The sequence below is a fragment of the Plutella xylostella genome, chromosome Z (assembly GCF_932276165.1).
Source record: "Plutella xylostella chromosome Z, ilPluXylo3.1, whole genome shotgun sequence".
Taxonomy (NCBI): Eukaryota; Metazoa; Arthropoda; class Insecta; order Lepidoptera; family Plutellidae; genus Plutella; species Plutella xylostella.
Genome location: NC_064012.1, coordinates 8,421,850 through 8,436,512, shown reverse-complemented (window position 1 = coordinate 8,436,512; position 14,663 = coordinate 8,421,850). Strand labels below are relative to the sequence as shown.

General features: G+C 37.7%; 1 protein-coding gene across 2 annotated transcripts; it reads right to left on the bottom strand.

The window, feature by feature from the left end:
* Positions 1 to 1,996: 1,996 nt before the first annotated feature.
* LOC105388783 (proton-coupled amino acid transporter-like protein CG1139) lies at positions 1,997 to 14,294 on the bottom strand. Of its 2 annotated transcripts, none has more exons than XM_011559753.3 (10): positions 14,094 to 14,294; positions 9,192 to 9,268; positions 7,683 to 7,745; positions 7,338 to 7,488; positions 6,852 to 7,058; positions 5,429 to 5,698; positions 4,844 to 5,019; positions 4,241 to 4,422; positions 3,828 to 3,928; positions 1,997 to 3,739 (listed from the first exon to the last, which is right to left on the bottom strand). In XM_011559753.3, exons 1-10 carry the CDS (start codon positions 14,109 to 14,111, stop codon positions 3,602 to 3,604), a joined length of 1,383 nt encoding a protein of 460 aa, XP_011558055.3. In that variant the 5' UTR covers positions 14,112 to 14,294; the 3' UTR covers positions 1,997 to 3,601. The 2 variants fall into 2 exon arrangements, with proteins under 2 accessions (XP_011558055.3, XP_048488672.1); XM_048632715.1 differs by lacking the exon at positions 14,094 to 14,294 and adding an exon at positions 10,817 to 10,959.
* Positions 14,295 to 14,663: the final 369 nt, after the last annotated feature.

Genomic DNA, 14,663 nt, shown 5'->3' with positions numbered 1-14,663 from the left:
CGCCTCTAGTGGAAACTAACATGAAACTTTTGACATGTAAAGATTATAAAGTATACAGATGACAAATAAACCTAAACATCTTTCTTTTTCGTAAATTGCTAAACCCGTACTAGAGGCTCCGATCGCCGAAACAATCGTTCGGCACAAACGATACCTAGTTTGGAGCTCACTGTACGCAATTTACAGTATTCCACGCGCCTAGTAAGGAACGAACAGTTTGCCAACTGCAGGGAACCCGGTCAATGTATGCTCGTGCGCGGTAGAGGGCAGCACTGCGCAAGCGCAAGCGCACACTTCATGAATTCATGATGCGCAATATTTGGACACCTCTAAACGTCCCTGAGTGACGTATCAAACCGTACCATATACTTTTGTATAGTTAGGTAAATTTACTACTAAAATTCCACCCTGTATATAGGAGTACGCTGTAATTTGTGCCGTCATTTTATGATGCTAAGCCCCAATTTCTCCATAGTCGGTTATCTAACCGCCAGGGATTGGTTCATCAATTATACGTCATCTCCATATAAAATTATTTTTAGATGTGTCAAAAGTCAACCACTAATACCTGGTTATGCTCTAACCGACTATGGAGAAATTGGCACTAATCCTTTCAGCACTTAATGATATAAACCGATTATGAAAATGCGTAAGATGTAAATAAATAATAAATCAGGTCAAAATCTAAAACTTTAATTGAGTAAATAATTAAATTCTCCTTTTGTTAATTGACATACATACACAACATACAGAGTGCTCCTGAATATAATTTAGAGTTTGATTTACATAGATAGGACTATAAAATAGGCTTCATAATTTGAAAAATAACGGTAGAAAAGCTAGATAGAAAACTGTCAGAAAATGTTTTCGATCAATAAATTAATATGAACTCTATTTATGAAATAGGTATGTTAGTGTTACGAAAATCCTCGTTAATACGAAAAAAAATCTTTAGAATTAAGGTAAGTATGTAGATAAAAGTTAGTAAGTATTTTTTTTTTTTTTTTTGTAATGTTATCTGCAATCAACCCCTTGGTTATAAGCAGATGAGTTGTCCATAAACTCACTGTATTGAAGTAGTCCTTCATCAAGGAAAACTTCATTTGTTTCAGTAAGTATTTAGGTATTTATTTTACACCTGTAATGTGAATCTTCGTGCTACGTCCATCCTAACTAATATTATAAATGCGAAAGTAACTGTGTCTGTCTGTCTGTCTGTCTGTCTGTTACTCTTTCACGCCAAAACTACTGAACGGATTTGAATGAAATTTGGTATACATATGGTCTAGACCCTGAGAAAGAACATAGGCTACTTTTTATCCCGGAATTCCCATGGGAAAACTTTTAAAGGCGAAGCGAAGCTCGCGGGAACAGCTAGTAATATATATATCCACTGAGAATCTGGATTCTAGTTCGGGTAGGTAGGTACGACTTACGAGGTACAATCAAACTATTTAAAAAGGTTTAGATGTAATTAAAATACTCTCTAAATCTCTCTAATTCATCAACAAGTGACACTTAACATATTATATACTTTCTTAATAAAATTGTATTCGTTCAAAAGAACTTACGCAATAATTTGTAGGTGTGTTTCAAATAGTTATATGAGAACATTGCAATTTAAATGATATCAAGTATATCAATCATAATAAAAACGCGAAATGCGAGTACCTAGTGTATTCATCATAATAATATTATATCAAGTTAGGTCTATATACTTAGGAACGGAGAACCGTCGTGTCGGTTCTGCAAATTTTTAAAACATAAGAGCTAAGAGCCTCAAAAGAGATAATCATCGTTTTTGTTTATTTTCAGTGGATTTTGCCCGCCCGCTGTTCTAATTCAGGAATAACTCAGAAAATGCAATAGTTTTGCTTGCAAACTAGTAATAATGATACGCAACATAATTATAGGTATACAATATACGATATATATACATCATGAATTTGTACTATCATAGTTATCTCAATCAAAAAATATCAAAATTCGTTTTTATGGTAAACTTGTATATTTTTTGTAAATCAAACAAACGGCAATCAAATAATATCTATGGGCAAAAATAATAAAATACAGAAATACATTTTAACATTCGAGAATTAAAGCCCAGTTTCTCAATTGCGTAAATCTGTAAACGCAGAAGTGCAATGGCTTACACTTCACCTTAAGAGTGAAATGCTGCGCTGTGATTGGTTGGATTTTTCATGAGCACAACTTCACTCAATTCAGAAACTTTGGTAAGTATATTAGGTACTTAGTACTTACACTATACATATAATTAAACTACTCCACATAAAGCAATTTGTTTAAAGGGTCGCGAATACAGCTTACTTATTAGCTGACAGTATTGTGAGTTACAGAATACATTGTATACATCCCTTGAAAGGTAAGTAAATACTCGTAAAACTCCCATACTGCTGTCAAAAGCTTTCTAATTAAATCGTGGCCCAGAACTCAAACAAAAAAAAGAAATAGTTTAAGAAAGTTGTACGATATACTTAATTACATAATTATCTACAAACAGCACAACCATACAACCGTCGCAAAAGTTCTAAATTTACACGAATAACGTGAAACATCAAGGAGAATCCATCAGATTCGTTGGTTGAGTTTGTATAAGTTACAACATCAAAATCTTTAAGATAGGTAAACAGAAAAGGAACTAGTGTAAACTAATCCAAAATTTCATTCATTCACAACACGTCATTGGCGAAGGGTTAATTTCGAAAATATTGTTAAAAATATATAGTAGGTATCATGAAAATATCGTGAGACGTACAAATATCAAATCAGTGTTAATCCAAAAGGGTAGCCGATGCGAATATAATAATAGTGTTGTATGGACCCTTCGCCACTGCAAAACATACAAAATATTCTAGATAGATGGCCTAAACAGAGAATATCTAAGCTTATACATACATAATTCAATTAATTTACCTACTTTACAAAAGCAAACAGTAGGGCTATTGCAAAAACACAATATCAAAACCATTTATTTATTAGATCATCTATTCAAATTGTATTGGAATAGCGGACCTATCCAAATATATGCAGTAGATAAAAAGATGCATTTCTTGCATTTCTAAAATTTAATAGAATTAGTATTACCTAGGTAAATGAAATTAAAATACAATTTACGTATTGGCGTTTTAAGCATGCTTATTAGATGCTTTTCATTATTGGCCTGACATAATATCTACTAAAAGCATACTGAACTAAAAGTACATTATTATCAGATCTCTATCACACAATAAAATGTATTTCACAGAGTCTACCTACAGTCGCAGGTGGATAGGCTATCGGTCGCAGGCAGTGCCTTGAGGATGCATCCTCACTTGGAGAACTGTGAGGGGCTGATGAAGACGAGAAAATAGATACTGGGGATTCACTCAAGTTTACGTATTTATCTATTCATGCCAAATTTAAGAAGCCTTACCATAATATAAGAAAAGTCATAATTTCGTATATTACTTATAGGTTCCATAAATCGATAGTTTTACTTACTTAATAACATTTCCTTTCTTATCTCTTTCGCCGCTCACAGTGGTTCTAGTGAAGGTACATCTATTAAACATTTACGTATCTACTTGTAGCAATGAGGCGACTAAGACAACGCACGAACTATACTGAGCATAGTGGTGTAGGTGCCGGCAATCATGCCAACGATGCCGAATATTACGATCAGGATATCCTTCACAATCGTACCTTTCCCAAGCGACGGCGTTCCCCATTTTGAACACAGCTGTGGAATAAATTCAATGATTAAATTAGGTGATTGGATGAAATATACAGGGGTATAATCATAGATGAATATATTGATTGATACATACCTCAAGAATGGCGGGAAAGCAGAGTCCCAATACGGACAAGCAAAGTGCCCCAAACAGGGAAATGAAGAGACCCAACAGAGGGATACACACTGCCAGTATAACTGAAACGAATACAAGTAATGAGTTAAAACACATTTTCATAGCTTTATATATAAGTTAACGTTAGGTATATCTTTTCGACAAGAGTTACTTTTGGTTGCTCGGCGCATCACTATAAATTGTCTAGAGTCGAGTCACACAATCAGACTAAGGTGTGCAACACTATAGGAGCCACAAGATACTGCATAGGTCCTTGGTCTTTTCGTAAAGTTTCACACATAAACTCCCCTGACTGGATTCTTACTGTTCTTAATATAGTATTTAACAACGTCAGATATAGTAAACTAACCGACTCGTTTCATGTGTGTACTTACATGTGAGCAAGCATAAGCCGACTCGCAGTACGTACTCCCAAAGCAGTAGTTTTTTGACCTCTCGCTCCACCAGCTTCGGTCGGACATAAGTCTTCCACACGATCTCAACCGGGACGTAGCATTGAAGGACGTAACTTATGAGAATAGCCACAGCAAACAGTCCAAGTACTACCATGGGTAACCTGAAACAATAAAATTATTTATAATCTGTACAAATTAGTTCTTGTTCACTAACTTGACTCACATCACAAGTGAAAAAACTAAGCATTAGCCGGGGCCAAACCTATGATACTTCATTCAGCTTGATTTAGAAAACATACAAGTAAACATTTATAAATAAATCTGGATGCATGCATCTGCGACCATTTATATAATCAAAGGCATCCATACATCTTTGCCAATCTTGTGGAACAAACCTGCTGGGCACAGCTGAACACTGTCACACATCATCCAGTGACTACCATTCACCCAACCAAGCTCCTTTGAACATGTTGTCCTATTTGTGCTCTATAACTCGTCCCTACTTTTATTGGTATTCTATTTATTGGTAGATTTGAGCAGCCCATACAATTTTAAATTTAACACGTAATTAGAGTAACTTACGGTTGTTTAGGCAAGTTCAGGGTGATAGAGTCCCTGCAGTCAGAGAGGCAGAACAAATATCCCAACACCCCGACTGCGACGTACAGCAAAACAATGAATGCCATGCCAACATTCAAAACGCCGAATGTGCTGCCAAATGACTTCGGGTTCTGCATGTTGTTCTCTAGGGTTATCACCTGGAATGGAGTTAGATGGTAGTTAATATTGCGCTCTAGTGAGAATATGTATGGTGCCAATGTGAGAGGGGACATTTCAAAGGCATAAATATGTAGGTACTTCTAAGGGATATGACACTATCGCTCATTAATATTAGTTCAAAATGTTGAGGGTTTTCAAATCTTTCTGTACATAGCCATGTACAAGATCAGAATAAATTTCATAAAACTCAGTCACTAGCAAAACTAAAACGCATCCAATTTTAATTCATTCGCTTCTATCAAATGAAGTCGCATGGTTCTCTTCGCTGTAATTTTGAATGCAGACGCTAGCCAATAGGATACAGTTCTACATTCTTAGACCGGAAATCAAAGAAATCATCTAGGTGCCTTATTTACATTGCAAAAAAATAGAACAAAATATACTAACCACACCAACAGCCGTCAAGGCGAACAGGACTGTACCAAAGAACAGTGGGAAAGTACTGAACGATCCCCACAGGTCCAGGTCCCCTTGCTTGCGCTCCAGGGCCAGTAGGAAGTAGACCACGACGCACACCCCTATGAGGGTCAACACGTTGGCAACCAGGGAGAACGGAGCCAGCCTCTTCAGATCTCGGATCATGGTGAAGCAGAGCAGAGGCACCATCACGATGACCATGTATAGGGTCAGCGACATCTCATAGATTGGGTCCACTAACTGAAATGAAAAAGTAAAATTTAAGGTAAGATGCCGAAGTCATGACATGACACACTCTATGTATACCTACTGCTATTTACTTATATTTGGCATTATCAGTTATTTTTTAAACTTCTACGGTTGAAAGATTCCGTAACCTTTGTTAGGTCACGGGGTCACAGTCAACAAAAGCTACCATATCGGTAATCCACAGTAATATTTAATCAATAAAATTGATAAAATTTCTTCTGTTCATTATCATATCGCTCACACGTGACTCCTCACTCAATAATCCATCAATCTGTTTTACACGTGTAAGGAAGACTGTAAAGACTGTACCATTATTTTTTTACATTTCAATACTAACCTACTGAAATGTAAAAAAATTGTCGTCGAAATCATCGAACTAAAAATAGGCAGGGCTGCGTAGGTATGCGTCGTATTTGATTGGGTTTCATTAAAGAGATCGCCACCAACAAGAGCAATTGACTCGGTCTCGGGCCTCGGCCGAGACGGCAATCGCCGACCTTTGCATTCATCACTTGAGCCATTTACACACGCTTTTGTACTTCAACATCTCACATATCGATGGCGTATGCTTGTCCATCTTTATAAACTCCATCATTGAAGGAAAATACATTATGATGTAGCTATTATTGTGTTTTAACAAAGCATTCTTACTGGAGTATGTATGTAGTGCACGTGTCACCTAATTAAATGAATGATGCTAGGAATCTAGGAACGAAATGCGGCTACGAACTATGTTGGCATGTGTAGCTATCTTTTACACGAGTCATTGGGTCGGTAAGCACTACGAATAATATGCGTATTTCTGGAATTCTTAATCACCACATGTTTTGTTATTGTTCTGATCATAGAGAAATATTTAATATTTTACAGTATTTCCTAAATAATGATTGTTTTAACATAACTACTATAAATTTATTCAAAACCATGAATACGTATGTATGCGATGACTTCATATCATAATTAATGTCCATACTCGTATCGCCTCTGTACCTAGTCTGATTATATCTACTTTATACATAGGTTATATTAACATGGAAATATTCAAAATCATCAAAACATGACTTATAACACAAAAGCCATTCTCACCACTTATGTGAACAAAAATAAAACTTCAGATTAAAAAAACAAACTAGTCAATGCTTACACTCTTAACATTCTCGGCAATAAAGACGATGTAGACGCAGCCGATGCCCAGCTGGTAGACGACGATGAAGACGTCGACAATGGGCGCGGAGATGTTGGCGAAGGGACGCAAGCAGCTCGGGCCATGGCGCAGGGCCACCTTCATGGACTCCGGGTAGGTGAGGAGCGGCACACGCTCCTTCTTGCACAGCCGGTATTGAGAGCTCACCTGAGAGATAACAGAGGGTATTAAGAGATGTTGAATCAGGGTTTTTCAACAGTTTTTTTTTTGTGTTCAACTTTTGCGAACGTGAGGAAGAAATCAGTAAAAGTAGTTCGTGCCAAAATATAGCAAATCGGTATGGCAAGAAAGATTAATAATATATACAATATACAAATGGAAATAGTAGTAAGTTTTTACTTAGCAACAGAGAAAAAAAGAAAAAACTAGGAAACTCTTTAGGAAAATCAATTTTAGACCCGTGTGCACAATTTATTTGATCCTTACCAGAATATGCAAGCAGTAGGTGAGCAGTATCCCGATGAGCACGGTGGCGATGGTGCCGGTGACCAGCCCGGCCTTGGCGAACGCCTGAGGCATGGCCAGGATGCCGGTACCCAAGCTGCACTTCAGCAAGTGCACGAGAGTCTCGAAGTTTCTGGACAAAAATATTTTGTAAGTAGGGAAACTCCCTAAAGCTTTTGGGTATATTAAGACAAATGATATTGATTTATTGCTTAGTACAAAAATTGGTATAAAATTAATCTATGAAAGTGAAAATGTAGTATTGAGTCTATAACCATCTGTAATAATATATACATCTGTATTTTTATATATTTTTTAGATACTTACGAAGTAGCATTTGGTGTTTCCCTGTGTAAATGGGGATCGTAGTCATCTTCTGTACTTCCATTCCTGAAATTAGATAAACTATTGTCAGACATGGTTATGACTTTTGTGTATACCAAGGTATTCAAGAACAAGATGGTCATGCCTACATCGATCGTTGTAACTTTGTATTTGTACTATATACCCGTATTCAAAGAAAAGTTATTGAACTGTTTTGTCCCTCTCTGTCAAAGAACAATTAATTGTTCTTTAAGAAAGAGGAACAAAACAGTTCAATAACTAAAACGTTATATAGCTTTCTTATGAATTTGAATTTGGGGGATAGAATATTATTTCGGGGCCGTTTTGGCGCGCGCGCAGACACAATCCTTATATCACAATTTCTTATTCTTGCATCATAAAGGTCACCTGAATCATAGAGTTTATTGTACATGCGTTCACAGTATTTTTTACCTGTGTTCCAAAGTTTAACAAAGCCTCTTGCATGGGGTGGTTTATCTACGTAATACCAATAATAATCAATATCTGTCGTAATATGTGATGATGATGCGGTCCGACCGATTTCGGTCACGGCGACCGCTTCGAGGATCAGACTCGTCGCTCGTGTGCTCGCATGTGGCTTGTGTAGCCTATCTTATTCGTGAAGACCCTCGCACATTGCGGGCATGTGAGCACACCATTCTCATAATTGTATTGAGTTAGCGCAGGTGGTCGGGTTTTAACTCATCGCGCTTCAAGTCGAGTTCGGCGCGCCGGTGGACTTCAAAATCACGGACTTTGGTTTTAACCAAAGCCCTCCACTCAGGTCTTAAGGCGGCCTACTAATTTAATGAGCTTTCAGCATGAGAACCATTTTGTCTGTTCTTCAACTGACATCGATAGCCCACTTATGGTGTAGGTCCTTCTAAATTATCTTTTTCTTTTAATAATCTTTGGAATACTGGCGCTGAAATCTACTCGCTCTATTACCTTACATGTGATGTGATTGCACAGTCATGTAAGTATTTCCGGATAAAGGAGAGATTAATCATCATTATCGTATAAAATTAACCTTTGCTACTAAACCAAGACACATCATCGTACGTAAGATATGCACATTAATTACCTACACAGTTTAATTATTTTAAAAGAACAACTCTACCTGCATGACGTATCAAAAATAACTGAAAGAGTAACATCCAAGTCGACATTCTACATAATTATTGTGAATCAAAATTTGTGATTTCTTCTGGGTACGATTTTCCCGAAAAAATGTAGAGGTATTACCACCAAAGCCACCCGAAGCCATAATAGATCTGTATTTCAAACACAGCTGTTTTTTTAGCAGTCCATAATAACCATGAGATCTATCCTTACCTGCCCCAAAACTCTTATCGACAAAAATTAATATTTATTTGCGCGAAAAGTGGGTGCGGCAATGGTTCTACCTATACCAATATTAACTATCCTACAGGGGAGAACATTAACACAAGGCGTGGGAGTTACATTACAATGTTTGCATAACTGCCGTACTTCTTGGGTGTTTCTGTGATCAAGGTCAAGGTGACGCCCTCCGCCTGCTGGGTCGCCATGGTGCTGAGCGAGTGACCCTGGAACAACAAACATATCAAGTTATTTTTTTCATTCACTCAAAGACATGTCAGAAGTATATGCTACACTAATGTCACGCTTGCAAGATAGAAAATGTTGGATCTAGGGAGTTTATGATCTAAGGTTACTGAAACCAATTGCGAAAAAAGGAGGAGTTTCTCAATTCGTATTTACTTTATGTAAGTTGACCGATATTTCCGTCATTTTGTCGTCGTAGCATCGCAAAAAACTGCGTCAGTAATAAGATTTTTTCCTGAAAAACTGTCAAAACCGTCACTCATTTTTATGATGCGACTTCGTATCGCAGTTTTGTGTACAAGCCCTTTGATTTTGATAATTATTTTTTATGTATTGGCTATATCACATTAGTGGTCCAATAATAATTTCCTAAATAAATTCTACGCCAAGGGTTTATCTTTCATGTTACACCAAAAGCCGTTCTTTGCTCATCATTGCCTTAACTAATGTGGGGTGATTTAATGATAACTAGATATTTGTAGAGCTTAGTCCATTTCGCCCACGTCACACCCGGGACTGGGTTCTCGGTATGATGCGGGATGTGACCCATTGAGCTATCAAACCTGCTATAATGGGGGACTTCCCCTTATCGCTCTAATCAGACTACTTATACCCAGTTATTTATTCTCATCTCGCAGTGATTGACGTGCCCTTGCCGGCCACTTACTTCGCTGTATTTTTATATTTATAAATTGTATTGTTTTTGCTTTATCTAAATACTGAAGCAATTTGGGTCCTTCAAGGTAGAGATAAAGAAGCAGATATTGGGTATCAGAAGCAAGAGATGAAGATGTACATAGGTTCTAGTGGCAGAAGGCTCATCGCAGGTTAAAACTCAAAGCCTCAAATAAACCCTTACGTAAACCCTAGGGAACCTGGCACAAGCGAAGTCTACAGAACAAGACCTAAACCTAAGTAGACTGCTAATATGCTAATCCCCATTTAATCTATTTAATACCACATGAATGTGATTGAAATATAATTTCTGATCCTGAAATTCCAGAACCCACCGACAACCTCCCGAAAATTCCTTTAAAATTATACTAGCAAAATCGATAGACGGCCTTTTCTTATTTCCATCATGAATACGTAAATATTCTGGGGCATTTGTGACCAGTCTGTAACAGCATACATTTGTCTTTGACCTTTACAACATCCTTGAATATGATGATGGGCGAACAATGCGCAAAATATGAATGGCTTGCGAATCGAACCAACAAACTGTCACAACCATGAAAGTAACTCAGTTGCACTAAGAACAAACAAGAAATACGATCGGGCCACACCGGACACAAAGAACTTTTGCTTATTGGTGTGTTTCCAAGAAAAATGCTAACAACACAGAATCTGTCGTTATACAATATCTCTCTACATATTAGTTATTCTATAAATACCAAAGCAAGCAGTTAACATTAAAGCTCATGTCAGACAGCGACTAGGTATGAGTTAAATATAGACGTAGACGTTTGTTGTATCGTGTGTGTATACGAAAACATGGTTAGGAGTTTGTGGTTGTGGTTTGTACGTACGGTGGAGGAGAGTCAGGCTGGTGGTGCAGGGTCGACCGAAGCGGGCAGGCGCGGGCGCGGCGCGCGTATTACTGCGCCACTCTATACTAGCTCCCGACGTTCCCGCTTTGAGAAAAACGATCTAAGGGATATCCGCGGGAATCGCTTCCCATTTTCTTCTATTGTTTAGGCACGCTTTGTCGTTTGCCTGAGCGTTTGCGCGCATTTGTGGGTTAGTAGTACTGGTAAGTATATCAGCCTGCAGTACTGTATTAAATTTGTGTATACTTAGAAAGAACAATGCTGCGATGTTGACGACTATTAACTACGACAGCTCGTGGTCGCATCGAGTTACCGGTTTCATACAAATTGTGTGAGTGTGGTGCTGGGTATCTGTGGTGGATAAAGACTCCATCACTGCTTGAGTGTACACAAATGTAGAACTCATTATAATTGCATGGTTTTGTGGGATACCAGAAGTAATATTAATTGCTGTAACTGTGTGGTATTTAATTATCAAATATTTTGTTTTACCTAACTTCTACTTCGTAACCGTAAGAAGGTCTCTAACAAAATAATCATCATCATCCATTCATCATCTCATAAGTCCTTAATTTTCCACTGCTGGACATAGAAGCGCCACGACCCTTAGTCCTCGCCCTTTCTCTTCTAGCCACTATACCGGCCAGTCGAGACGGAGGGCGTCCTACGCTACGCTTGCCTGTTCGTTGTCACCACTTAAGAAGTCAAGAATTCGTGTAACACACAGCGTTCATTGTTAACGACACCCCCAAAAAGACACCCCGGGTTATCGGTTCTGTTTATATTAACTTATGTACAAAAATCGCACAGCGTTCAAAAATCACAAATAAAATAGGTGGTTCTAAAATTGGAGTTAGCAATAGCATGCCTAATAAAGAAGTTTTGAGAATAACGCTTTTAATTGAACTTTTTTTTTCTGTAACCTAACTGTACTAATAAGTAGCTATGGTTAATAATGATTAAACTCTAGCAGTCAAGTTTAACCTAAATTAAGAACGGAACAAAGTCCAAAGTGGTATATTTATCGAGACCCTCACTGTACAACAACCATTTATATCAATTTTATAATTGATACATATTGCTTCGACAATAGGAGTTAAGACCTCTACAGTCTACATAGAGATCAGGCGACAGGCATAACGCGACTTCTGATTTTCAAGTGATGATAACCCTAGCTGTCTCTTATTGTGTAGGTACTTATTTCCTAAATGCACTAGGTCATTTATTTACCAGAGAAAAAGTATGCAATCATTTTAGAAACAATAATAGAGACACACTGGTTATATTCTAAAAGCTAGCTTTTTAAAAAAATCTCTTTTTTAAAAGACTTATATGGAATACGAAAATAAAAGTGCTTGCAATCTACCTATTAAAGATAATTAATTATGTGAGCCTAATTGTGAGGAAATTAGGAAGTTTATAGCTTATGTTCCTTGATTTTCACGTTAGTGAAGTATTTATGTCCCGTGATCTTGAGGGTCATGAATTTTGCAATAAGTTATACCGCATGGATTCCTTCTACATAGGAACGTAATCGATGGAATCTGAATAATATAGCCGCAAGAGCAGGGCCTGCTGGCGCCCTTCAGCCACAGATTAAATATTTCAGCCCATGTAGGCATAGGTTTTTATCATGTTTTTATGCTAGCGGCTATTTATGTAATCGACGAAGTGACTCTTTCGACTTTGGTATACAAAAACATAAACATATAAATTTTTTTTTATCTTTTACATGTTAGAAGCTGTAAGCTGAATTGGCCACGAGACGGGTGGTTAAGTTATAAATTCGCTTAATTCACAATTTTGAGTTGAGTTGTGACCGAATTCAAGACAGTTGGTGAAGCTCAATCTCCTAAGTAACATCAAATGCAGCATTAGCTGCAGTGCTAAGTGCTAACAAGTTCACTTTGGATTAAGTCTGTGACGTTTTTGAGCAAATTTAGCCCCTATTCAGAATACAGTATGGCGCAAGCGCGATGACCTCTGAAGGCGCGGGGATCCGTGACGTCACTACGATAAATGTTTGCAGACTGTGAATGTGAGCGAACCAGTATCCGAAACCAATTCCAATTCAAAGGCACAAACATTCAAAGTTGGTGAAAAAGTACGCCTTTTAGATGGCTGATATTAAATTTGACATGCCATGTAAGCAGATAAATAAGTTTCCAATAAGCAGCCAAATAGTAATTTTAAGTTACTTATACTTATTTATGCATACAGTTGCAATATATCTACTGAAGTGAACAGAACAGAACCAACGTTTAGCACAATGGTCCAAGGGGCCGTCCATTAATCACGTGAGGCTCAAAGGGGGGGGAGGGGGTACTCAATACCTCACGAAACATCACGAGGGGGGAGGGGGGGTTCTCGTTAGACATCACGTGTATTAATTTTTTGTCAAAAATTAGGTATTACTGAATCGATATTTTGGACGGCGCAAAAATTTTAATGATTTGTAGTATGACCTCTATATTTTTTCTAGTCAAAAATTGCCTTTACATACACTTCCAAAAAAATACACGTGAACCAGGTAGGGGGAGGGGGGGTTGGTCCCAAACCTCACCAAATATCACCAGGGGGGAGGGGGGGGTCAAAAAATGAGAAAAACGACCTCACGTGATTAATGGACGGCCCCCAACTAAATATTCATTTTCTTATAATTCTTATAGTAGGCATTCATTACCAATAAATTTTAGAAATAAAAATTTATTTTTGACTACCTAACATTAGTTAAATTCATGTTAAGTTACCAACTAAAAATCTGCTACATTTTTACCGCCAATAAGATTTCATTTCACTCGTCACACCTCCACACGCTTCTTGTGCCAACTCCGACCCATGCCATGGTTACGTAAAACCTGGTAAAACTTCAAACCGACACACAATAGTTTCTGAAAATGCCCGTGGAATTCGTAGGAAAGTGAAGGAAAATCTATTCATGATTTTATATTATGTAGAGTTATAATAAAAGCAGCATCAAATATTTGTTTACATAGGTTACGTGAGTTAGGTTTAACACGGCGCTTAGCAAGGAAAGATTTGTTCTAACAATTTGTTTCGGTTCTACCTACACACTTTGTCACACTATGTTGAAGGCCTGTCTAGATCATCACATAATATAAAATATATTTTATTATCTAGTACCTACACGTCCACAATACGTAGCTAGATATAGCTCCACAATTTGCGCGCCGAATCACCCGCTCTAGGGCTTTTCCAAAATATCAAGCGTCAGAACAAACTAAACCTAACTTACCGATGTTTCCTTCTCCATGCTGCCTGCTTTTATAACAAGCTCTTCTTTTTTCGGAACAAAGTACGTGCCATCAGCTCCGAATTTGTTTCACTGGTAATCTAACCATAACACTTTTACGATTACGTATTTTGTCTAGTTAGTAGGATTTTATTGACGGACGGATACACCGCGCCGGGCGAAGGTTACTTCCCGAGTGTTATCGGCCGCGCCCGAGTCTCCCCGAAGTCTTCCACCCCCTCGTTACGTTCAGTCGCTCTCCACCCCACCCCCTATACCGCTGAAACACCGCTGTAAAAGGGCAGCTATTTTGTCGTCGTATTTCTTACCGTTGCCAAGGCTGTCTTCAATTGCATAGCTGCTACTGCAACTTTGATGTAAGTTAGAATAGTTTGTTGCGTATTTGTTTTGTTTGTTTATTACTAGGCAACAATAATTTACAATGCCGAAGGAACATTTGAATTTCTTATAAAATAAACTTAAAAAGTTGCAACTATCTAGTTTTTACGACGACAGCGACTTTGCAGTAAGCCTATTTTTAAATAATCGGGCTAAAACGAAAGAAAAAAGCAT

Excerpts from the sequence above, each read along its gene's own strand:
- LOC105388783 (XM_011559753.3), bottom strand. Across the intron at positions 7,059-7,337 it reads CCTACTGCTTGCATATTCTG|GTGAGCTCTCAATACCGGCT; the intron begins GTAAGGATCAAA and ends GTTATCTCTCAG. Across the intron at positions 3,929-4,240 it reads CGGCTTATGCTTGCTCACAT|TTATACTGGCAGTGTGTATC; the intron begins GTAAGTACACAC and ends TATTCGTTTCAG.